The sequence below is a fragment of the Polyodon spathula genome, chromosome 17 (assembly GCF_017654505.1).
Source record: "Polyodon spathula isolate WHYD16114869_AA chromosome 17, ASM1765450v1, whole genome shotgun sequence".
NCBI classification, from domain to species: domain Eukaryota; kingdom Metazoa; phylum Chordata; class Actinopteri; order Acipenseriformes; family Polyodontidae; genus Polyodon; species Polyodon spathula.
This window is the reverse complement of record NC_054550.1, coordinates 8,087,244-8,112,275: the sequence shown is the minus strand read 5'-3', so window position 1 is coordinate 8,112,275 and position 25,032 is coordinate 8,087,244. Positions and strand designations below refer to the sequence as shown.

The window sequence follows — 25,032 nt, the reverse complement described above, 5'->3', positions numbered from 1 at the left end:
ATTGTAATTGCACTCATTTTAAAATGGAAAGGCTGCACAATCCCCGATTGTTATGCATTCTTTATCTTGATTTCTCAATTTTCCATGGGGTCGTTTGTATGCTGCTTTTCAGTCACCACTGTGTATTTACACTGCTTCCATTGTAGTGCTCCTTTACTTGAAGTATGAGCATTTGAATATAGATCAACAATCTTTCTTGACCGTTCTCGTTATCTTACCGCTCACCATACACTGGTATGTGTTAAAAAAAAAAAGAAGTAAAAAAAATATAAAGGAAGGAAAATGTATATTTATTGTACATTTTTATATTTGAATTTAATAAAAATTAGACATGATGGTAATTACATAACACATTTCTTAATTCATAACAAATACAAGATTTAAAAAAAAATACCTAAAATAAATATTAGCAATTACGTTATACCACATTTAAAAAGTTCATATTACATTAGAATTCAATACATTACATCAAATAGTCAAACACTTTGTAAACTATCATGCTATTAGAAAGGTCATCTGCACTGCAGTGCACAGATAGTGTCATCAATTTTGCCCCAGTGGAAACACTACCTTCTCTTTAATGCTCAATACAATACAACCAACTACCTTTAGGTTCTCCACCCCAATTCAGTTCAGTGGGTTTTATCAAGCGGATGGAATCTTACCTTGCAAGTTTCTGTTATGTAAAAAGGTATCTGGTTCCAGTGTTAGTCATTTATGGGTGTGACCCTCTCACCTTGCCATTATACAGTGAGCAACAACTGAAGCCTGTCTTTGCTAACAAGCGTCATGGAACCAATCAATCTTTGGGGAAAACATGTTTGTTTTTGTGTTTTCTTTTTGGTTTCTGGTTTTAGTTACCTATTTGGAGTCTTACAGCTGTGGTGTGACTGTAGTTTATATATATATTTAAAAATTCACTGTACCATCTCCTGGCTGCACAGTATCCCCCTTCCTGGTAAGGTGGGGCATTAAAGTATTACAACAAACAAAACTAGAATTGTGTTTTACAGACATACATTTGACGCTAAACTATCCTTTGACTAGCGGTGTTAGAGGAGTAGGATAGGGTTTAAATATTTAAATACATGCATGTCAAATTTAGATGCCAGCTGTTTATACAGCAATAACTGCAGTGAAAAGATCATTTATTTAATATTTAACTTTTCAACTTACAGTGCTCCAACAAAAAGGCACCAACATGACTACCCCGCACATACCCGATGCATTACTGTTGTTGGCCTGGATAGTGTGGGGAAAAAGTGGAACACCATATGGAGGAGATAAACTAGTGCATTTTAATTGACTGACAACTGTTCCACAATGGCAGAGGACGTTTTGCATGGTGTCATAGACAAAATTTAGAATAATTCAATGCTCTTTGGTCAGATTTCTCATGTAACATTCTATATTTTTTAAAGGGTTCAATTACCCCCCCCCCCTTTCAGAAATATCCTTCAGGCAACAAACATGAACAATAACTCATTGTGTTTCCCGTAACCTTCTTCAGAAGCCAACCCTTGGCTGACCCTCATCATGAGCCATCTGTTTTCTTCACACTTTATTTTGACTGAACCTCTTTTCTTATCTTAACCTTGATCCTTGTTTGGGAAGTTCTACTTCACAATATGACTCCTAAGAGCTGTACATGGTATTCATGTGAAGATGCAGGCCTGCTTGTTAAAAGACAACTGTGGACAATCTGTATTTGTAAATCAAAAATGGTTCATTACCAGACCCTGGTACAGATACATATATTTGCTATGGAATGGGTTAGCAAGCCACACTGTCGATGCAAAATCACTGGAATCCTTTAAGACTGTATCATGGGCCAAACAGTCTCCTCTCATTCGTAAATGTTCTTGTTACTGTTAGTAAGATTTCCCAACGGTAGCTTCAGATTTTAAGATGTTTCCTGAATGAATCCTGTTTACCCCTAAATCAGGAAATAGGAATAGCATCTCTAAAGCTGTTTTCCATTTAGATGTCTGTCACATGCTCTTTTCAGTACGTACTCAATGACAATAATCGAAACGCATTACTACTATTATCACTGCTTTAAATATTCTTGATTCTAGACCGAAGTTTGTAATCTGTGTCCACCAGCTGAAAACAGCTAAGGGATGAATGTCTTTCTGCCTTCTTCTAGCAGTAGCTATACACAACATCGTGAGCATGTGCTATGGTGTTCTAATTTCTTGGTTGCTACAAATCACAGGGCTACATTTTCCAGCAGCTTTTGGAACTCCCTACAAATCACTTAAGCTTTCCTTTCATGTAAGTGTTTCCATTCCCATGTTTAAAATAAATAGCCTTTTATAGTGCAAATAATGCAAAAACCTAACATTTTATGACATTTTGAATAATTTTTACATATTTTATAATATAATATTAATTACACTCAGTCAGGATTCGCAAATCGAGCATTTACAAAATTATAAGAAAAAAAAAACATGAAAGGTTATTTTGGTCTTTGAGCAAATTATTTTGATCAAATTGTGAAATGGAAAATATCAAACAAGCAAAGAGCAAAATGCAAAAGAGACAGCTTCTTCAGTCTTTGAGTAAAGCGATATCCTCACATTGCAAAAAGTGCTTTGAGCAAATGTACAGTTCCAGAAAGATTTTAAAGATGCTGCTTAATCTGTGATTAGCAATTAAATGCGGTGTGTTAAAAATGGGCATCAAGTGAAATAGAAACTTTAATACAATATGTTTTTTTTTATTGAATGAACATAAAAATCAGTAAATTATATTGGTGAGAGACACACCATTGATTCATTATTGATGTATCTATTATTTATGCAGGAAGTTAACCAACTGAGACCGTGGCCTCATTTGCAAGGGTGCCGTGGAAAGCAATTTAAGAGGATAGTGATCTCAAACATTAAACTCCAAGGAAACTTGAAATAACGTGCGTAATGTTCTCGGCTTGTTATTTAGAAATCACTGTTTAAGTGAAAGAGAAAAAGAAAATGCTTCTGAACATTTAATATTCTCAGAAATCATAGGAAGAGGTGAACTACCATTTTAGAAAATAGGGTTTGCAGACCAGATCAGCACCAGCCAGTGCCGTGCCTACAAAAGAGAGAGACCTTTTTTGCAGGTTTTTATTTGATGACAATTTTCAAAATAAACCATATTGAGAGCGCCACTGGGCTAGAGTCTCATTTTAAAACACTGTTCAGATTATCTGGATAACAGTCTGGTAAAATTGAAGTAGTTCAATCAAATTAGATACATATAAAGAAACCATGAGAGCTCATTTAAAAATAAAAAAGAAACAGGAAATCACAACTTGGATTTATAAACATACAACTCACTGTATTTGCAAGAATACAATTGCACTGAACTCCCTTAAACACACACACAGAAGCACTTTGTTTGACAAAAAATGAAGCCTTTACTAGCCCCAGAATCAGCTTCTGCTGCTGTACGAAGAGAAAGTTAGTTTTCTTTTGGTACTTCGTCCGAATTATCAGGGAACGAAATGAAAGGTTATTTTGGTCTGAGCAAATTATTTTGATCAAATTGCGAAATGGAAAACATCAGACAAGCAAAGAGTGAAACTCAAAACAAGAGACAGCTTCTTCAGTCTGTTGGAGGATCTGTGGAGCACCTTCACAGTCGAATTGAATTTCAATTGTCCGATAGTTTCTTCCTAATTTGCAAATGCTCAAATCGCGGAATGGTTATTTTTTTCGTTCATTGACCGACTGCGTGTAACATATATATATTAAATTATATACTTGTGTACTCGTCACAGATTTATTTATTGATTTGTTTATTTATTGTAAAAGAAAAAAAGAACCAGGAAACAGTTTTGATAGCTGGAATTTACCACATGTTACTATTGTGTGTGTGTGTGTGTGTGTCTGTGTGTGTGTGTGTGTGTGTGTGTGTAATATATACATAAAGTACAAATCACCTGAGCCAGGCAAAACCCCATGGGATTCCAGACTTTCAAAGGTTATTTTTGGGGGGATGTTTTCTTTATTTTTTATTAAATTAGTTAGTAAAAGACAACACTTAGAGTCACTTAGTCATGCTAAGGAACAATAGGGAGTATCTGTATAGATGATCAGTTTAGTTACTTACTTGAAAAGGATTTTCTTTGTTAGCCTGTTTGGATTCCCCTTTATTACAGGACATCTATTAATGAAAGAAAAAAGCAAACACTTGCTGTGATTAATAGTTTCTGCCTCATTCCCTCGTTATTCCTTAGAGAGGTCTCTTTGTTTTGCAGCAGGGTTGTACTATTTAAAAGATGTCTTTCAATTGAAATACTCTGATGACCACAAGGCATTAAAACAGACAAGCTCAAAGTACCCACCAAATCCCTACGGTATGAATTCCCTTGCTGTTTTATCAGTAGAGTCTATGTAGAAGGTACAGCAGCAAACTTATCATGAGAAGCATAAATAACAACACTGCATTATGATTATGTATCTATCTATCTATCTATCTATCTATCTATCTATCTATCTATCTATCTATATATATATATATATATATATATATATATATATATATATATATATATATATATAAATACACAGATTAATCTGCAGTCTAGATATTGTAGTTTATTCTACTGCAGAAAATGCATTGGCAAGCGTTGTTTTTTCAGTCCTATAAACCTTGTTTAAAAGCACTAAATTGTGGTTGTGGATTAGGTGTTCATGAGTGAACAATGGCACAGACTAGAAACAAGTCCTCTTACGAGTGACAAATTCTGTGTTGGCTGTGTGAGACACCACCAAACTCATTGCACATGTGAAAGGGCAGAAAATGTTACAGTGGCGAGTTGACTTGCTGTACCACCTTGCCCCCTTATGCCAGTATTTAACTATATTCCACAGTATGATTCAATAAAGCGGTCACTAAACACATTAAGAACTGTTTATTGGGGCGACTGCAATAGAATATACAGCAGTGCTCTAAAAGACTTGCTGTTTTTTTCTTGTTCTCTTGCACTTTTCAATCAATCAAACTTCCAGACACAGGAGGTCACATCTCTTATGTGCTCTCCAAAAACACTTGAATAGCCTCTCTAGACTGTATGTTTCATTGAAATAACGCAGATGCTGTATTTTTTCTTCTAACCAGCCCGGAAGTCAGTTGATCCTGCCGGTTGATGAATACTTTTCCTGACAAGAAACTGAAAACGGTGACCAAATGTTTCCTAACATTACAAAAAAAATAAATGCTAGTTTTCTTTTTAACCACGTCTTTGCATTTAAGCAAGACATGAACAGACTACTATTGCATTAGACTTCAGAGCTGATGAGGCTAGTTGCACTTAATTTTATCTCATGATGCATGTCCCTTTTAATCTACATAGCTTCATTAAAAGTATGCCAAGACTTCAGTTTATGAAATAGTAAAACATATGATAGAGGCATATGTCTGAAAAAAGTGAGTTTTAATTTAAGACGACAAGCTACCTATGTATTTAAAAGAAGATTAAAGATAATGCTGCAACTTCAGAGATCTCATACTGTACCGTGCATCGTGTCTGTCACCTGGAAACCAGTGTGCTCTAGGCACGATCGCTTGGGAAAGCCTGCGGTAAAGAAAACACGCATGTACAGCCATGGTGGTACAATACCCCCAGAACAACCTCAACTCCACATCAAAAACTAGTCAAAGCAGTAAATGATGATACCCCCCCCACCCCCCTCCCCCATAAGAAACAAGTAAAATTTACTGCTAACATTGGACATCCACTTGTTCCCATTATTGTTAAACCAAAGGACTTTAACATCCAAATTTCCCTTGCTTGTCAGCTTACAAAGATAAAGTTAATGGTTGTAAAAGACACTGTTGCATGTCAAAGATATAATTTTCCCCATATATAGCTATGACCAAGTTTTGCATCAGCTATAATTTTAAGATTGAGACAAAAACTATATGAACATAATTTAGATCTTTTATCTAACATCATGTAATCAAAGAAACTACAAAATAATATCATAAAAGTCTACAGGAAGCCATAGTAGCAGTACAGTATTTCATGTTGGATTTCAAAATGTCACATTTTTCAATGTCAGTTTTTCATTAAGTAGATGGAAAATTACAAAGCGGTATGTAATTCAATATGTTAACATAACATTATTCAACAGGTTTCAAATCTGACTTTATGAAGCAAAATTTGTTAATTCTATAGGATGATGCAAAACTTTAGGCCATAGCTATACAGTAAAATAGGTATAATCGCACCATAAAGAAATCTAGTTCCCAACAGATACAACATCTGTCTATTTCATGATTTATATGGAGGGTTTCACAGACTCATATTACTGCTAATCTTGGGACGTTAATTTATGTAAAGTAGTCCTAGTGCTAATCAAGATCTGTGAAACCAACTGTTAATGTAGAACTGACTTTTGGGTCTATGTTAATTATTTTTTTTAAAGGTGACAGTATTAAGATCTTTATTTAGCCTATAAGCCTATAATACAGTGAAAAGAAATACTGTAGTACTTATACTGTAGGTGCCCACAAGCTGTTATTACTTGGACTTTAGTTCTGGATTTGTACATTCTTAAATGGAAATATATGAACACTCTAATTTTCATATAACACTATTGCCTTTTAAACTAATAGATGTCAGTTTGAATTAGTAATGCTTCAAGTCCCATTTTTCTTATAAAAGCAGTTTGTTTTCTTATCATTTGAAATAGCTGCTATTTTTTTTATAGGCAAGGTTCTGCTCATTTACAGTAGTTACTGCAATGGGTCCAGTACGTTTGAAGGTGAATTACAAGCAGATGAAATGGGAGAGTAGCTTCAGCCGCAAACATAATGCCAGGTTTTTATTGAAAGATGAAGATAGGTTGCTTAAAGTATAAAGACACGTCAAAATAGTAAGAAATCTATTTGATCCACTGGAACCTGTGAAGTTTCATGTTAAAAGCAAAGCATAATTGCCCTGTTGCTTTTTTAGGTGCCACATCTGCAATGAGCCTCCACAATTGCACTCAAAACATCTAATAATTTAAGGATATAAAATGTATTAAAAACAACATACATTTTGACATGGCTAACAGTTAAAAGAGTGATTTAAGTAATTTTACCATTTACGGTGTTTCAAAATATAATTTGTTTTATTTTTAAAATAACTGTGTCACACACAATATTTCCATAACCTGTCAAACATCAAACATGTCACTGTTAGTTACCAATTTCCGCATTTAATTGAAAACTGTTCCTTTTTTGTCTTTTGTTATTACTTGCTTAAGTAATGTGCAGAGTTTTATTATCCAGTGATTTTATTGTGTAGAAAAACTTGGTCTACCCTAAATAGTACAGTCACTTTGGTTTCCTTGGAATACCTAACCAAGATACAAAAATGGCCATACAAAAATCTCTCCACAAAATTAAACTGCACATTTAGTTTATTATTCTACAAATCAATAACATAAAAAATAGTATTAAAATAAATGTATAGACACAGGTAGCGCAAACTAATAAAATACAACATTGTAAAAACACTTACCCAAACTTAATAATATCACTTTAACTTTCCCTAGACATAACATAACAGTAGGTCTTGAGTACATTTTGATATCACTTTCAATGCTTGTTACACCATGGTATTTCGGTGTGTGTGTGTGTGTGTGAGTGTGCGGCAGTACAATTCAACAACGCTTACTCTTCCATTCCCCACCCTGTAAACTGACCTGCAGAATGGCACCATACAAGCGATGCAGCACGTTCCTGGTTTCATCGTCTACACTCTGCAGGGTGTCTGGCAAAGAGCAAAGGAAAATCTTGTTGCCGAGGCCTCCCCTGTGGCAAATAAAACGAATCAATACCCATTAAATAATACTGATAAGAATACAACAAAAGGCAAACCGAATTCTCCTCGCTGTCCACCGACTCGGACGCTTGATATTGCTTAGTACAGTGTTCTTGCAATTTAACAAAATCAATTCAAAGATAGCAAATCTATGAATTACACACGGGAAAATTACGTATTACTGTACAAGCGTAAGTGGGAGTTGCCTATTCTTTCTCCCATGCAAGAATTGAGCAAAACGATACAGTATACACAGTACTGTATATTATTTTATCATTATTCAAATAACAACAACAAATGGGGGAGTGACTCAGACTATATAAAATTTAGATGTTTTCAATACAGCAGCGTCTTCAGTCCCAGCGGCAGGTATATGGTACAGTAATATAGCTACGCCACTACGGTGACTATACGTATAGAGCTCCAAGAAAGAAAGAAAAAAAGGCTTAAGACTCTTCTAGTGTATGGTAAAATGATCTAGTAAACAACTCCAACCTTGGCAGAGCCTAGTACAGTACTACTAGCCGTATTATGGTGATTGGAACTCCTCTTCATTCAGAATTCTCTGCACCAGAGATGCGCCTTGCGTTTAGTTTGCAGGTCCGGTTCCTCTGGTCTAATGTCTTTGTATTGGGCCTGAGAATCCGGCTGTACGTGGATCTCATTGACGAGCAACCCCAAAGACATTGAAGGAGAAGAGGACACTCCGTTAATAAATTTTGTTTTCATGTTCTCGGTGGTTAAAATGTAACAGCTAACAACAACAACAACAACAATAATAATAAACCCTTTGAGCACGAGCTTTGATAAAATAAAGCTTATAGGTTTATATTTACGTCGGGTAAATTGTAAATAGACGAAATTTGAAGGAAAGTATAGCTGTGAAAAAATAACGCTCCGCACAGTAACACACCTCCTCGCATGGGCACTGAGACTGCATTAGTCGAACAGCAAACCTGTGTTGTACAGTTGTCTGTTGACGACATTCTTATTGGTGTTTCACTTTTAACGTCATTGAGGGCAACGCCTTTGCTTGTAAATGATTGGTAGTTTTTGTTATTTTCGGTATTTACTGTAAATTGAGTAAACCAGGTTAAGAATGTAATGGACGTGGAATTTGTAATATAAAAAGACATTACATAATGTGCGATAAAATCGTAAAAATAAGTGACAATTGTATCCATAGTATGTGCATGTTTATGCATTTTCTTGAAACCAATTACTTTGTATTTGAAATACAGTAAGGTCACCAGAACCAGGTGTCATATTACTATTAGTAAAAAAAAAATACACATGAATGACACAATGTCAATAAAGAAAAAAAAAGTCGATAGAACCTATAATACGTATACATTGTGTAGTGCACTAAGAATGATATGTAAAACTGAAGCGTTTTCTTTTTTTTTTTTTGGGGGGGGGGGGGGGGGGGGGGGGGGGCACTGGGGGGGGGGGGGTGGTGGGGGGGGGGGTGCTTAGATGACGAACTTGGGACAACTGTTCCGAATCTCAATATACAGTACTTTTTTCTTAAAGTGGACTTTACCTTCTTGAAATTGTGTTGAAATGTCAAACACAAGTGATTCATCTGCCCTGTTGGAGTAGCGTGATCAGATGAGCCTTTGCCAAATACGTGATTTACATTCCGTATAGTGTGTGCTGTTGTTAATCCTACCACATCTGATAAAGCAGCCCTAATTGAGCGTTAACTAGGTCATCAAGCACTCAGCCTAACTGGAACTGTACAGATTAAACCTCAGGCAGGCCACGCACCCACACCCTATGTAGAGTAATGCGATGGCCACACTTACTACAATAACCCCGGTAACTAAGGTTTGACCATTCTAATAATAAAAAAGTATCAGTTTCCCAATGTTTGAAGAAAAATAAGTAAACACAACTACCGTTATTGCAATTTCTAGATATGTAAAGATTTTTTTTTCTTATGCTGTGTTACAAATAAAATAATTGTTATTTATTGGTAAACCCCCACTTCTTTTCTACTTATTGATACATGTATTAAAAAAAAAAACAAACAAAACATTCTAACGTTATACGCATGGAAATATGCCACATTTATATTTCTACTTGTTTATGTGTATTGAAAAAAGGAACAGAAAGTTAAACTAGGCTCACTTGGAGATAACGTGACACTTGTTTTGTGAAACTCAAACTTGGAAGATCTTGGCTCAAAAACATTAGGTTTACAATACATGTGTTACAACAAAAACAATTTAAAAAAATATATATATATATATATATATATATATATATATATATATATATATATGTTACAACCACGTAATTTAAAAGCTAAGATCTCCTTATTTACATACCCGTTGTAGCCCTTTGTTTGCTTAGGGGTTAATTTCTATATACAGTGTACCGCTCTAGATTTCATCAACCCTCTATCCTTAGTTATCCATTGATTATCCTTAAAAATAAGTGGATGATGCAATCCACTCTGTGGTGAACATAACAACCGTCTGCAGTTTTCACTAATGTTATCTAAATTTATCAGGCAAACCATACAGCCACTGTTCTGAACACCATAATTGTTCCAACGACTGCTCTTTCTTCCCTCTGCAAGAAGGTTCATTCTAGTCCTGGTAGGAATGGTCAAACATTCTCAGGGCTGGTTGAGTGAGCATGCAGGGCACAGAATAGGGACAGAAGGCTGAGGGTCAAAATCCTAAAATTATTTTAAAAGCAAAGATAACATTTTAACCTTGGGGAGTGATGGAGAACCAATATGAAGTTAGTTTAAAAAAAAAACAAAAAAACAATAGCTGTTGTCAACATAATAAATCATAAAAAGATTAAGTAAAGCTTTGACCCATCAGCATCACATGAAACTCCCAATTCTACATACAGGTTTGCAAGTATTGTAACTAAGTTTCAACTTTACTGTCAGTGGAAACCACTGCCAAGCCAGAATACATCTCAGTATGTATAGCAACATTGGACAGTAAAAATGTAGCTCTATAGTTGATTAAACTGCTGACTTTGTACACATTTCTAGTTTCTAGATTGATGCAGTCTGAGAACATGCCCCTACATGTATGTACTGATTTAATACACTAGCGTTTATTTTTTTGTTGAAGTGCAAAGTTCTTTGCACAGGTAAGAATTTGACACTTTCAGGGCTCTGGTTTGAACCAGAAGTATGGAGTCACAGTAACGACTGCAGTCAAGTTCATTACAAAAAGGTACATTTGTATAGAACAGGAGATAGTTCACAGGAAATATTGGGTAATATCACAGCTACTGCATTTTTTTAATACCTTTATATTAATGTTTACATAGCATTCTCCTATAATAAAGATGCACATAGTATGTTACATGTACCCAATATCAGACTTTTTTCAAAACATTTTCCAGTCTTCCTGAAGAGCATTTGAACAGTTTTCTAATTGAAAGATAATAGGAAGATATCCTTGCCAGTTACATTTTTAAAGTTGTGACAGGTAATAAGTCCAACTCTTCCACAGTTTAGACTACTTTTCGGCCTGTAATATATGAGCCACCATCCAGCAACCACTTACTGCATTTAGGTTACAAAATATTAATTTCAAGCTTTTTACAGCTCAAAACACAAAAAGGGGTAGGCTAGACCATGAAACAAGAGGAAATCATCATGCAACTATTTATGAAAATTGTTGATGCAACTCGTACTAGGTGAGAACGTAAAAGGAATTTTCCTCCACATGCACAGTTCAAAACAACAAAAACAGTATTGATTTCATTAACTTGGGAAAATTGTATGCAAAGGTCACCCAACAACTAGCTGCGTTAAGTTGTAAAAAAAAACAACAGTTGCTTAAAGTTGTGTAGTGGCACTTGGAGCAAATCTTTCTTTAATTGGTTTAAAAAATATATACAGTACCACTCAAACGTTTGAGTACACCTGCTTGAAACCAGATTTTTCATGATTATCTATGCTTTTAACTCTATAAACTTGTCTATAAACACTTAATATTTCATTATATGATACATGCACTTATATAAGCTGATAATCATAAGTGAATTGCAATCAAAAATTTTATTTTTAAATGAGAATGTAAATCTTGTCAATTTCAATGAAATGGTCACCCAAAGCAAGGGGATTTCAGATTGAAGCCCCAGTCAAGTTAAAAGTCTGAAACGTGTATAACACGGTGTTAGAACACTGGCCTAAGTATAAAAGTGTCTTTGTTAGATGTTCTGAGTCAACTAGCATGTTACCTAATTAATCTTATGTCACCAATTATTGTTAACAGGTGAAGGTCCATGATTACTATAAATATAGGTAGCATAGGCACAAGTTTGTCATTCCTGAATGTAAGGGAGCAGAAAATGGCAAAATACGCTCAGTTAAGCAAAGAAAAAAAAAAGACAGCCTGTAATTACTTTTAAGAAATGAAAGTCGATCTTTAAGACCAATCGCAAGAACTTTGCAAGTGTCTGTAACTGCTGTGGCCAAGCCCACCAAACGATTTGAAGAAACTGGCACTCATTAGGACCGAACAAGGTCACGTAGACAAAGGGTGACCTAAAAAATCAGAGAACGATTTAATTCGAGTCACAAGTCTGCGAAACCAACGATTAACTTCCCCTGAAATACAAGTGCAGCTAAATGCACTAGAAGTACAGATGTTTCAACATCAACTGTCCAGAGGAGATTGCGTGAAGCTGGCCTAACTGGAAGAATTGCTGCAAAGACACCATTGTTAAAAGTGCAGAATATTAGGAAGAGACTTGCCTGGGCCAAAACACACAGAAACTGGACATTTGAGGAGTGGAAGTCGGTCTTATGGACCGATGACTCAAAATGTGAAATATTTTGGTCCAACCGCTGAGTATTTGTAAGACGCAGAGAGGGTGAGCGCCTGAGTTCTGCATGTGTGGTTCCCACTGTTAAGCACGGAGGAGGCAGTGTCATGGTCTGGGGTTGTTTTGCTGGTGGCAGAGTTGGTGATCTTTACTAAGTCCATGGCAAGCTCAACCAGCATGTCTATCATAGCACACTTCAAAGGCATGCCATTCCATCACGATTACGGCTAGTTGGGCAGTCCTCCATTCTTCGGCAAGATAATGACCCGAAACACACCTCAAAGTTGTGCAAGAACTATCTGGCAAAGAAGGAAGGAAGGTGAAGGACAACTCAATCTAATGACCTGGCCTGCCCAGTCTCCAGACCTCAATCCCATAGAACTTGTATGGGACGAACTGGACAGAAGAGTCAAAGCAAAGCTACCCACAAGTGCCCTACATCTCTGGCAATTGCTGCAGAAGAACTGGGTAGACATGTTGGGTGATTTCCTGCTGAAAGTTGTTAACCGAATGCCTCGCGTTTGTGAGGCTGTTATTAAGGCAAACAGTGGCTATTTTGAGGAATCCAATATTTAGAGACAATTTTCAATTTTCTTGAACATTGCTTTGATACTCCTTATGTTTTGTTTTTTTATATTGTAACGTGTTTTCATTTTCAAGTATTTACAGAAACGTATACAACATAAAACAGTCAATTATGATTGTTCCAGCAAGTATGGATCTATCTATCTATCTATCTATCTATCTATCTATCTATCTATCTATCTATCTATCTATCTATAATGAGGACACTGCACCTTTAGTGATGCATTTAGTGACAAAGTCAGCTAGTAAGGAAAATAAACTGTATAAATGACAGTTAACAGTGCAATTAGAGTTAATTTACCAAAGTTCACCATGCATCACGCTTGAACTGAAATCTAAACATCTAAATTGAAACTGTATGTAAATAAATTGTATTACATATGCACTAAACATTTACAAAGAGAAGACCATTTATTCTTGGAAAGAAACTATCTCCTTCAAGTATCCAAAACTGTTAAATAAGTACAAGGTGTCACATTATTTACATGGTGGACAACTGCATTGCCCTTACTTTTATTCTGTACACTGCTACCCCTGTATACATAATGCTCTAAAATATCAGCAAACTATTCACAATAGTTTGTTTTTTTCTCTCTCATTTTTATTTTTAAATAAATCAATTGGAATTCCAACCAACATATGGCTACTAACAAAGAACACAAACAGTACATCTGGGACAGAATACAGTGTAAAATGGACAAAACCCAGGGGGGAAACATTCAGCAAAAAGGTTCAAAGCTGCAATTTTCTGCTGGTGTTATGAACATGTATATATTTATTTAAAAAAAATTCTGCTGCCATTATGAAACCTTCCATTAAATGTCAGGTATAAGAGCAACTTAATGCTCCTTGTGTGTTAAAAAAAAAAAAAAAAAAAAAAAAAAAAAAAAAAAAAAAGTTTAGGGTAGCAACATTATTCTGTTTTCCAATGTTTCAATTCTAAGTTTATTACTGGGTAGATCAGTTTTAGCCTTTATTCTACAACACAGCACAGGCTCTTTAAGAATTGCACATAATAAGGCTATTAAAAAGTACAATAAAAATATGAACAGATCAGACATAGGAAGAGTTATTATACTGTACACTTTCTACAATATCAATATCAGTAATGAATAAACAGTGGAGAAGTGCCTTCACTAAAATTTACAGAAAAGTCTAATTATTTTTTCTTTTTTTTTTTTTCTTTTTTTTTTTTAAATCAAAACACAGTTGATTGGAAAGTTAACTTATGTACATTAAGGTCAGACTGACCTTCAGCTCATGCATTGAGCCTCAATGACTGGTCTTCTCTTCTTCTAGAGGAAATGTCAATGTCTATAGAATCTTTTCCAACAATAAGTCTAAGCCTTTTAGCTGGAGGAAGAGGAATAAAATCATCGTCAAATTCCTCATCATAGTAATCTTCCTCCTCTTCCTCTCCAGATGAAGATTCATCATCTGCTTCTTCTGTCCCGTCTTCTACATGATCGTACATTTTACCACTTTCACCTAAAGAAACACTATTCTTCCTCACGTCTTCTGAATGCAGCTGGTTCACCCCTCTATCGTCTTCTTCCCGTTTTAACTGGATTTTAAGTTTTGTCGGATTGCTGCTTGATCCTGTGTTAAAACTATTATTAAGCTTTGCTACATATGAATTGTTTTTATCTTTTTCGTGATCTTTGCTAAATTTGATGCTGATCTTTGAAGAATTCACCAATTCAGTTTCCTGTTCATTCGTTTTACTGCTGCTGCTATCACGGCGTCTGCGCAGTGTAAGTTTAGGAATCCCTGAACTGTTCTCAAGGATCAGCTGTGCGTCATATCGCGTGATTCTTCGTTTCTTTTTACCTTTTCCAACTGTTCGGCAGCCATCTTTGCTCTTGTCCACAGTGATTAATGTTCCCCCATTGGATGTCCCTTTGCATTCCTGATGCCTATCAGGGATGTTCAACAGCATTTTTCCACAATCACCAATGTCATTTGCACATGATGGGCTCATTAACTGATGTACACCTTCCTGAAAGAAAGCATCACTGAATGAGTCTGTCTCTTCTAATTTAATTGTTCTCTCCTGTTTTACTTGAAGGCTCTTCCTGCGTAAGCACGCTCCGTTTCCCTGGAAGTTATTCTCCAGTTTAGGCAAGGAGTCGTTCAATTGAATTCCCTGCTTCATACATGTATGTTCCTCAAAGTCCATCGGCTCACTTTTTATTACCACGTTATGGTCACTATGACTATCCAATATATTTGGTTCAAGCTTAAGGTCAGAGGTCGTCTTAGTCATCCTAGTTCTTGTAGACCTCCTTGTACTATAAGTGCAAGATAAAGTCCCGTCATATACAGTAGCACCTTTTATAGAATTGTTTTTGTTTTCTTTTGCAGCATGCCTGGTCAAGCATCCACTTTCCCCCTCCATTCTAACTGGTCCCTCTGTTTCAGTCTCATTTTTTACCGGTAAGTTTTTATAAAGAACAACCTTTGGCTCCTTAAGAACCAAGCTCCCCATGTCAAGATTCCTTGAGGAAGTCTTTTGCTCTGGCCGTTGCCTTTGATTTAACCTCAGTTTAGAGAGCAAAGGCTTTGTGGACTTGTTTTTTAGTCTCTTTGGTGCCCTGGAATTACGAATATGACTTTGTTTTGAAGATGAGGTAGAAGTGCTTGATAATGACTGTCTTGTCAGTGTCCTGCTTTTGCTGAACTTTTTCACACCTGCTGTTTTTTTATTTGAAGCTAAAAAAAAAAAAAAAAAATTAAAGGAGAAAAAAATCATTTAACTTCAACAAATGAAACACTCTTAAGAAACACTGGTACACTATTAAGATTTAAAAAATAAATATGAGCAGAACTTTTACAAGTATAATTTCAAACAGATCAGTTATTTTATTTTAAACAAAAAGGGTAAAATATTTAACTGCATTTTTTAAAAGTAAAAAAAAAAAAAAAAAAAAAAAACACGCTACACTGACATTTTTTCTGAATTTTGTTGTACTTGCAAAACTTACATGTGTCTGCATTAGGGTTTTCCTGAGTGTTATCTGCATCAGTATGGGAGCTGACAGACTGGTTGTCCGAGTTTTTGCTGCTTTCCCTTAACTTCTTTAGCCTGTTCAAGCGTTTATCTGTTTCTCTCAGTCCATACTTGCTATTGATTATAGGAGTAGGGACTGGCAGTCCAATTTTTGATTTAAAAGCACCTGTGCCACGTCTGTAAAAACATACAATTGCTTTTAGCACAGGAAAAAGAAAGAATATGAATAATTTTATTACAAAACCTTTTTTTTAACAAAGCTCCCTTTGTAGTGGTAGATGCAAGAACACTTCGTGCTAACTGAGCCTGGAGGATTTGCATGTTTAGCTCCATTAAAACACATTTGATCTGGGTGATCATGTATAGGAGTTTAAGTAAAATTTAACAAATACATACAGTAGATTGACCTGCTGTGTTCAAATTTAGTTTCATAATAGATATCAATTCAGTGAACACAAACAAAACAAATAGATGAATAGAATTCTTGATTATAGCACCTACCTTTCACAAGTGTGGCATTCACAGAATTCATTGTTTTCACCAAAGAAGCCATCCCCATAGTAACACGAAATTTCTTCACCAGGTTCAATATCTCGTAGAACCTTCACACATGCTGTATCTCGTCCAGTTGAAACAAACTACAAAGGAATTTAAACATTACCATTTGATTTCAAATCTATAACGAGTACTTATATTACTCAATATTGCTTGCAAAAATCTTTGAACACCAAATAAAACCTTACCTTGCAGTCCGGTCGGCAGTCTGGAAAGAAAGAATAAATTTGTATTACTCTGTGCACTAGCTATTAAACTTTCAACAGTAAATGTATACTCTTGCAAAAAATAATTTATGTTTAGTTTAATATTTGAAGAAACAAATCCCCCAGGATCAGAATGGATGACCTTTAAAGTAATGTAAGATTGTGATAACTCCCAATGCATAGCAGTTTGAGCCATTCCTAATGTAAAATTAAAACAATCTTTTCTATATAATGACTGGGTCCCCCTTTTATTCTGTTGAAAATCTTTTGATTCAGGTATTTCATGCTCTGTAGGACGTTCTTCATAATTCTATTTAAACAACGTATTGTATAACGGAAGTCTTAAATATCCTGTAAGAAAGTTGCCATTTCCTGTACTGGTGTTTTTTTTATTTTATTTTGTGGACAATCACTTTTGTTTGCAGACAATCAGACAAAATCCCTTTATTTATAGAACTGATGTTCTAATATTTGACACAGGTTTTGCACTGCATTGCAGAGCGTAGCCCAAATCAAATACATTTCAACACTTACTGTCTATTCATACATCTATTTAGCATACCATGGTTGATAAATGCAGCGGGACCAAGCCACAACTGAGCACAGTTCTTTCTTGTGGAATACATGACACTGAAGTCATTTTCTCCATGTCTGAGCAACATGTTTTCTTCACTCTCCGACAGCTCTGCGATACAGCCAACTAGAAACTCGATCTTGTCATTCCTCTTCCTGTTGACAGAATTTATAAAGAAATTTTAAAACATAAATAAATAAAAGGTGTCAGGATTTTCACGCTTAGGTATATTTTGCATGGATCCAAGTACAGTGCGCCCTTTATAAAGTTAATTGTGAGCCATAATTCAGAGACCATGCTATTTGTGTTCTGCTTTACTACGAAAATTAAAAGTGCTAGTGAAATGGCATTAAGGGGCTAACGGGAGCCACAATCATACTACCTTGTGACCGGTTCTGCAGTATAAAGGGTTGCATTACAAAGGAGGAGCACTGTAGAATGTAAAGACCCAGCAATCAGATTATGGAATAAAGGTGTTTTTTTTTTTTTTCGTATTTGCTTATTCTAAATAGGTTACGGTTTATCTCAATGAAAATAAAAGGAAGTGTCATTTATTTATAATTTAATGTAACTAGAGGAAAAACACGGAGTCAAGACAGTAATGTTTTTTTTTTACTGTGTTGGCTTTGATACAGATTTTACAACATGTATGTATGTAAATTAATGAATTCCAAAGGTTCTTACCACTCTCTTGTTGCAACAATTTTAGCTCCGTTTTGCTCAGATGAATAACGATTGCAGGGCAAAATTTCAAACCCGCTATTAGAGGCAAACATTCGTAAATAAATGAATACCTGATCAAAAGAAAACAAAAACATTAAGTGCTGCAACAATAACGAAACAAACATTTCACACCTTAATGGTTGGTTTCATACATCCTGATTAGCACTTACTTGCACTGTCCAATGCTACATCGAGTAAGGTAGTTCACAATTGCTAATCAGGGTCTGTGAAACCAGTCTGTGTAAATTCAAGAATGCTTACATGTTCTTTGAATAACTTTTCCTGGATCTTAGTCTTATGGAGGAAGTAGTGTCGAGCCCAATCTCCTGCAGTCAAAGCTCTAAAAGCTTTCTCCAAACAATCATGCTTTTTAAAGTATTCTATCACTTCCTTCAGTTCTTCTTGTCTTCCTTTAATAGGTCGGAATCTAGGAAAACACGTTTAAGTGAGCAATGAGAGAAAATGCATTTCTCAAACAAAATTACAATAAAGTCATAAATATTCACTGAAAAAAAAAAAAACCCAGGGAGTGTAAAATGCAAAACCGTTCTGGGATATTAATAGGGTTAAATATTTAAAACCCATTAGTGACTGAAATTTGATTGCATCATAAAATAAATCAGTGCCCTTTGAACCTAGGTTTTGAAAGAAGAAACTGAAATGTTCCCTGTAAAACTTATAAACACACACACAGTCAAAGCTCAGCCACATAAATACAAACCTGGTGTTCATTTTATGGGTCTGGAAACCTAAATACGGATCAAGAATCAAACTGGTTGCAAGATCATCATTTTCACACAGCTCTTTAGCGGTCATTCCAGAGGAAGGTACGTATCGCCTTTCTGCTTCAAGGCTTACCCCACTAAAACCTGTGGGGCCAAAGAGAAAAACTAATCAATACATACTATACCATATATATTTGTCTGACCTACAGATGCAATTCTTTGTTTATTTTGGGAATATTCTTCCCCCCCCTCACAGCTTTATGAGCGCACCTCAATCCTGACCTGGACATCTTTCAATCAGCCCTAGGTCTCTCAAGCAGTTTGAAAATGATGCCAAATTGTCTGGTGGTATAGTTATCTATAGGGACCTAGGTAACACCACAAAACACATTTATTTAACTTTAAAGACAATCTGGATTTGAACCCATACCGGGGTAATAAAAGCCAGTTTCCCCTAACTTAATCGTTCCCTATCAGGAATGAAAACTCTAGGCGAGTCAGGGCAGCAGCACGACAACCCTACAGTAGCTGTCAGTAAGCCCAGCTTCAGGGCCAGTATCACATTTCCCACCCACATACATCTTTTCCTTTATGAGATTTAAGAAAACCACATAATGTGTATCCCCCTGTTGGAGACTGGAACTCATTACAGTGCAGTATAAATTGTGAAATGGTGTGACTTGAGTTATCACATTCTAAAATAAAAATAAAAGCTAGTTTCTAAAGCATTCTTTATTAGAAAACACACTGTGAAATGCACATTTTCCTAGAACATGTTTATGTATTTTACATTTATATTGACTTGTATTAAAGTCAAATGAAAAAACCTTTACAATGCTCTCCAACGGTCATGCCACCAAAATCTGACATCTATGAAACAGAAAAGTAAAAGCATAGGCAGAGACCCAGAATTCAATTTTCAAAGAATATGGATTGTGTGTAAATGGTGTATTTAGTCTAGCTCTTATTAAAAAAAAAAAAAAAAAAAAATCATAATTTCCTGGAAAGGAGTCCTGGAGATGTTGGAGTGGAGGTGCGACGGACAGGCAATGTAACCTGCCTTACACAGTTCATTACTTTTGCTGGCCAGTATATTGTCTCCAATATTACAATGACTACAGCAGAACTTCAACAATCAGAATCACAAATTGGAGAGATGATTTACAAGAAGATTTTGGGCCATGGGAGATTCCATTGCTGCATATGTTTGCATGAATCCCTAACTTTAAAAGTTACGATACCCAATATTGATGTACAAAAACGTACTGTGCCCCAATTTAGAAAAATTAAACATGCAGGTGAGAAATCAGTACATGACAACAATATGAAGTACATAATATCACTTACGTTTACTACATCTTCTGCTGCTTGGGGAGCTTTTGCTGTGTCTTATGTGTGCCCTTGGGGAATGTTGCAGCCTAGACTGATTTTGATTATGTTCACTGGAGAACCTGCTTCCATGTCTCCTGCCATTTACTACCATGTTCTTGGATTCTCCCAACCACTTCATACCAACAATTCGCCTGGGCTAGTAGCATTTAGTCTCCGTCTTAAAGAAGCCCAGTAGAGTGGGATCAATAAACCCAGATATTTTTCCTGCAAACAAAAAAAGGGAAGAAACAAACAATCAGTGCGTTTATATGATAAAGCGTTTTCGGAAAACTGAATCAGAAAACTGATTTTCTTAAAACGTCACTTTTCTGTGTTTACATGATTAACAATAGAAAATCTAATTAGAATTCAGCTGTATACATGGATTTAAGTTTTCGGATGCAAAGTACTGTAGTAGCCTAAGTACAATTTGAAGACCGGACATTTCTGCGACAGAACAGACATCAATCCAATATAGTGCTGTAGCAAAGCCTCAGGTCTTAAATTAAATTACTGTCCTATACCTCTATTTAGATTCCCCACAATGTGCAGTCAGCCTTTCCAATAGCTCGTCCTGTACTACATTACCAGTTTATTTTGCAGACATATATGCAGATATGCAATCCAGAGTCCTGGTTGTTCAAAACTATATTCTTGTTACTCTGTACATTTGTCTGGGCATTAAGATCATTATCAAAGTGTCATGTGTTTTAAACAAATCCCCAAAAGGATTGGACTTTATTTGTACATAGAATACATTTTATATTGCACATATCATGGAGTATATTCTGGGTAATTATTATTTTCATTTATTTATTTTCCTTTATTTAACAAGGTAGTCACATTGAAAATAAAAACCTCTTTTCCAGTGAGACCTAGCCAAGCAGGTAGCAGCAAGTCAATCGGACAACACGTACAAATACACAGTAAAATACAATTAAGACACAGGCAAATCACATTTAAAACAATAATCAAAATACATAAAAGCAGTCAACTATTTAAAACAATTACAACTCTCAGTTAGAAATCATGGAGTTTACTCTTAAATTGCAATAAAAGATATCTGGGTCTGCAGCTTTAGTTTGGACTGGAACTCATTCCAGGACGATGGGGCATAATAAGCAAAGGATCCTTTACCAGCCTCAGTACGCACATTTGGGATTTTAAAATGCAAAAAAGAATGAGATCTGAGGCAACGGTTACTATGAGGTATTCATTTAAATCACAGGGTAATTTACATCGAATAGCCTTATATACCAGAATATACCAGTGCTTCAGCCTGCGAATTACATGAATATAGAATGGTATCATCGGCACAGAGATGGTACTTAGTGTTTAATTTTATGGCCAATATTATTAATATATAATACAAATAATAACGGGCCAAGAATTTAACCTTGAGGAACACTCTTGTTTAACAAAACAGGGTTTGACATCAAATTTCCATATTTAACAATCTGTGACCGATAAGTAAAATAACTTTGAAACCACCAAGCCACTTGTAATCCAATACCAGCATTTAGTAACCTTTTGATAAGTAGTAAATGACCAACAGTATCAAAAGCTTTGGACAGATCAATGAACAGACACACACATGTTGATCTCTTATCCAAAGCCATTTTTATGTCATTCATCACTTTAAATGTTCCGGATACAGTACTATGATTCTGCCTAAAGCCAGACTGCATATTATCTAAAATATTATTTGCATCTAAGAAACGTTATCTTAAAATTAACTCTACTGATTATTCTACATTTTAATTTATATGTGTTTTCTTAACTATTTAGAATCTCTGAAAGTATTTCACAGCCCATATAATCTAGATCAAACAGCGTGTCTTTCAGTAGGAATACTTTGGTTATTCACTTGCTACTGCATGATTAAAGGGAGAGCAACAAATTCCATTACTATTTTCTATTTTATCTTAAATAGCAACTTTTTACTTGCACAGAATACATACTATGTGTGCCTATCAATTTAATAAATAAACTATTTCCCCCATAATAGTAACAAACAACAACTAAAAGAGGCGGCTACAAGTGAGCCACAAAATACAGTGCACAATTTAGGCTTTACCACAGGTCTATAAGTGTACAGTGCCAGGTGCACGGGTATTGCTATTTACATAAATATGCATGTAAAACAAACGAAATAAAGGCTCCTTTGATATCATTTTTTTTATTATTATTTAAAAAAAAAAAACATTTTCTTTCTGTACCTTTGAATGTCTACCTGTTGCTTTAACTTGAATTTTATCACAAGACAGAACAGTACCATTAGATGGAGCAATAACACAGATGCTACACCGTCATTGTGTAAGTTGTGTTTAGTACTGCTTTAAAGATATCTTTTGCATGACATATGAGAAATTGTGAAGATATCCACATCTCTCTCTCTCTTTATCTGTTGGATCATTCAATGACTGTTCAGTATGTTTACAAATGTTAATGAAATTGTCATGTTGCAACATGCACCGTGTACAATGTGAGAAATGCCTGCCGTTTGAGACGTTAACCATCTTCTCTGCATCTAATGAACTGCCGTATACAGTACAGAATTCAAAGAAACATATCATTACAATGAAAGATGACTAACCTTGGGGCATTTAGTCAACTAATCATAAAAAGGAGACAACCCATGCCATGTAGTGCGAATAGTTTGAGGGTTTACTGACCCCTTGAGGAAAAACGGAGAAATTACAGTTTAACATACAATATGACTGCTGCACATTGTTTTGTTTTTATTGATAAAATGCTGCCACCTTCTGGATTTTGCAGCCATTGTCTAATTTGACCAGACAAGCAACTATAACAAATAACAAAAGTACACTTAAAACCCGACATAAAACAAAGCTTATTAATTTAAAAGCCGTACGCTTGCATCATGAAAATATATAAACATTGGTAGATTGAACGGGTCGCGGGTCCGGTGGTCGGCGTGGGGAGGGGACCTTAATGGTTTGTCTCTTTAAATGTCGCTAAATGTATTATTTATCTACACCTGTCAATAACATATTTTTTACATATGTTTCTGATGAGATGAAATTGTGGATACACATTTAATTTCAAATTGAGAAATTAAAGCCGGTATCTGCCATGTTTTAAAAGGTATTTCCAACTTAAGGTGTGTTTAAAAAAAAAATAAAATAAATCTCACCACTAAAGTATCAGGCCTTTTTATACACATAAACTCATCTCCATGACACACTCGGCTCCATCCACAACCACCACCACCCAGCCAAATCTTCAACCAGAAAAAAGTAGTAAATACGCCACAGAACTAGCCAGTCAGGTGTATTTAGTAAAAATACTCACTTTTACCTGTCTCCTGAGGTGCGGATGGTCCGTCCTAGAAGGCCGGAATAGCCATTAAATCCAGTCTAAAAAAACCCCAGAGGAAACAAAAATTTCCAGAAAATTAACATTAAAATTCAAGATGGCGGCCGGCACAGGAAAGGAGAGAAGGGACGCAGCACCGCTCATATAGACAAGATATAGACCCTGCGAAAACTCGCATGACTATCAATCGCTGGAATCGACACCCGGTCCCAAAATTATTCTCATAAATTCACATTCCCACAAAAACATCTAGTGGTGGTGAGAACCGCGAGCAGCGTTAGTAGCGCCCTATATGCGTTTAAATTCCTGGTCGGAGCGATACATAAAGTAGTGCAGCAAAAACAAAACCCGTTCCCTTTAAAGATTTCGCCCCCGAGAAGGCACCGAGTGAATCCGCCGGAGCTTCACGGGGAGAAGTTTGTGGGTGATAAGCTAGATAGACATGTCCATCCCAATTACATTGTAAACATTTATTTAAAATGTATATTTACATTTACACAGTTACAAACAGCCAAAGCAGGACCACCATAAAACTACCGAGTATCTCTGTTTATAATATACTAGACAGAACTAAGAATATCCCGACCTACACCATTTTAAGTTTCATTATTTACATTAGGTATAGCTTGTCCGCTAGAATGGTAATGTTAAAAAGGCAAGACATTTGGCTTCCACATACATTTTAAAACGTGATCTGTTAAAAAGCGGCATTATTTAAAATTCGTTTTTAGTTTTATTTCATGACCCATGTTTAAATTATAAGACAAAACTATGAGGACAAAGCCTGGTCTTGAGACTCCATCTTTGTAAATGCAAATAATTTTGTTACCAATAAAATGTCGTTTATGTAGCCCTAAATGTTCATTCGATTCCTAAACATGATTGTACAGTGAAGCGTTGTATAATGAATTATTGTGTTTGTTAATAAGTTTGTTTGCATTTCCTTTGTAGTTTTTTTTTTTATATGGTCATGCGGATAATCGTTTATATTTATGTGCAAAAAAACCCCCCCAAAAAATGCAATAAAGACGCTTTCCGGTAATGGAGGCATTGTTAATTTGATCAATATAATCAATGCGTGTGATGTTTGGACCAGAGGCGGAAACAAAAGAAGAAACACGTTTTATATACAGATTTTTTTTTTTAAAAAAAAAGTTTGTTGTTGTTGCTTACCTGAATAAATAAACAATTCGCTGTTTCTCAACTTTTGTCATCGTTAAACAATGGGCAAAACTGGTAATGCATAGGATGTCTAATCTTCAATCGTTCGTGCCTTTTTAAAGGGGTTGGTTGTATTGCAAACCCTTCTAAATATCGTAACTGCATAGAAA

At 35.5% G+C, this 25,032-nt stretch overlaps 2 protein-coding genes across 4 annotated transcripts in view; both read right to left on the bottom strand.

Annotated features, from left to right (window-relative positions):
* Window positions 1–9,055, bottom strand: part of LOC121330308 (choline kinase alpha-like) — a 32,723-nt gene extending 23,668 nt beyond the window's left edge. Inside the window, exons 1-4 of one of the 2 annotated variants that reach the window (XM_041276731.1) lie at window positions 8,300–9,055; window positions 7,686–7,794; window positions 5,507–5,566; window positions 4,099–4,152 (exon numbers count right to left, since the gene is read on the bottom strand). In XM_041276731.1, the coding sequence (XP_041132665.1) occupies window positions 4,099–4,152 (54 nt within the window). In that variant the 5' untranslated portion in view covers window positions 5,507–5,566; window positions 7,686–7,794; window positions 8,300–9,055. Of the gene's footprint in view, window positions 1–4,098; window positions 4,153–5,506; window positions 5,567–7,685 lie in introns of both variants that reach the window. The other variant, XM_041276732.1, reaches the window with a different exon arrangement.
* Window positions 9,056–14,061: 5,006 nt separating this feature from the next.
* LOC121330193 (histone-lysine N-methyltransferase KMT5B-like) lies at window positions 14,062–23,911 on the bottom strand. Of its 2 annotated transcripts, none has more exons than XM_041276532.1 (10): window positions 23,678–23,911; window positions 20,339–20,587; window positions 18,988–19,135; window positions 18,528–18,693; window positions 18,228–18,337; window positions 17,532–17,698; window positions 16,952–16,971; window positions 16,710–16,846; window positions 16,183–16,385; window positions 14,062–15,910 (listed from the first exon to the last, which is right to left on the bottom strand). In XM_041276532.1, the coding sequence occupies exons 2-10, from the start codon at window positions 20,499–20,501 to the stop codon at window positions 14,457–14,459; spliced, it is 2,568 nt and encodes an 855-aa protein (XP_041132466.1). In that variant the 5' UTR covers window positions 20,502–20,587; window positions 23,678–23,911; the 3' UTR covers window positions 14,062–14,456. The 2 variants fall into 2 exon arrangements, with proteins under 2 accessions (XP_041132466.1, XP_041132467.1); XM_041276533.1 differs by having other exon boundaries at window positions 23,684–23,911.
* Window positions 23,912–25,032: the final 1,121 nt, after the last annotated feature.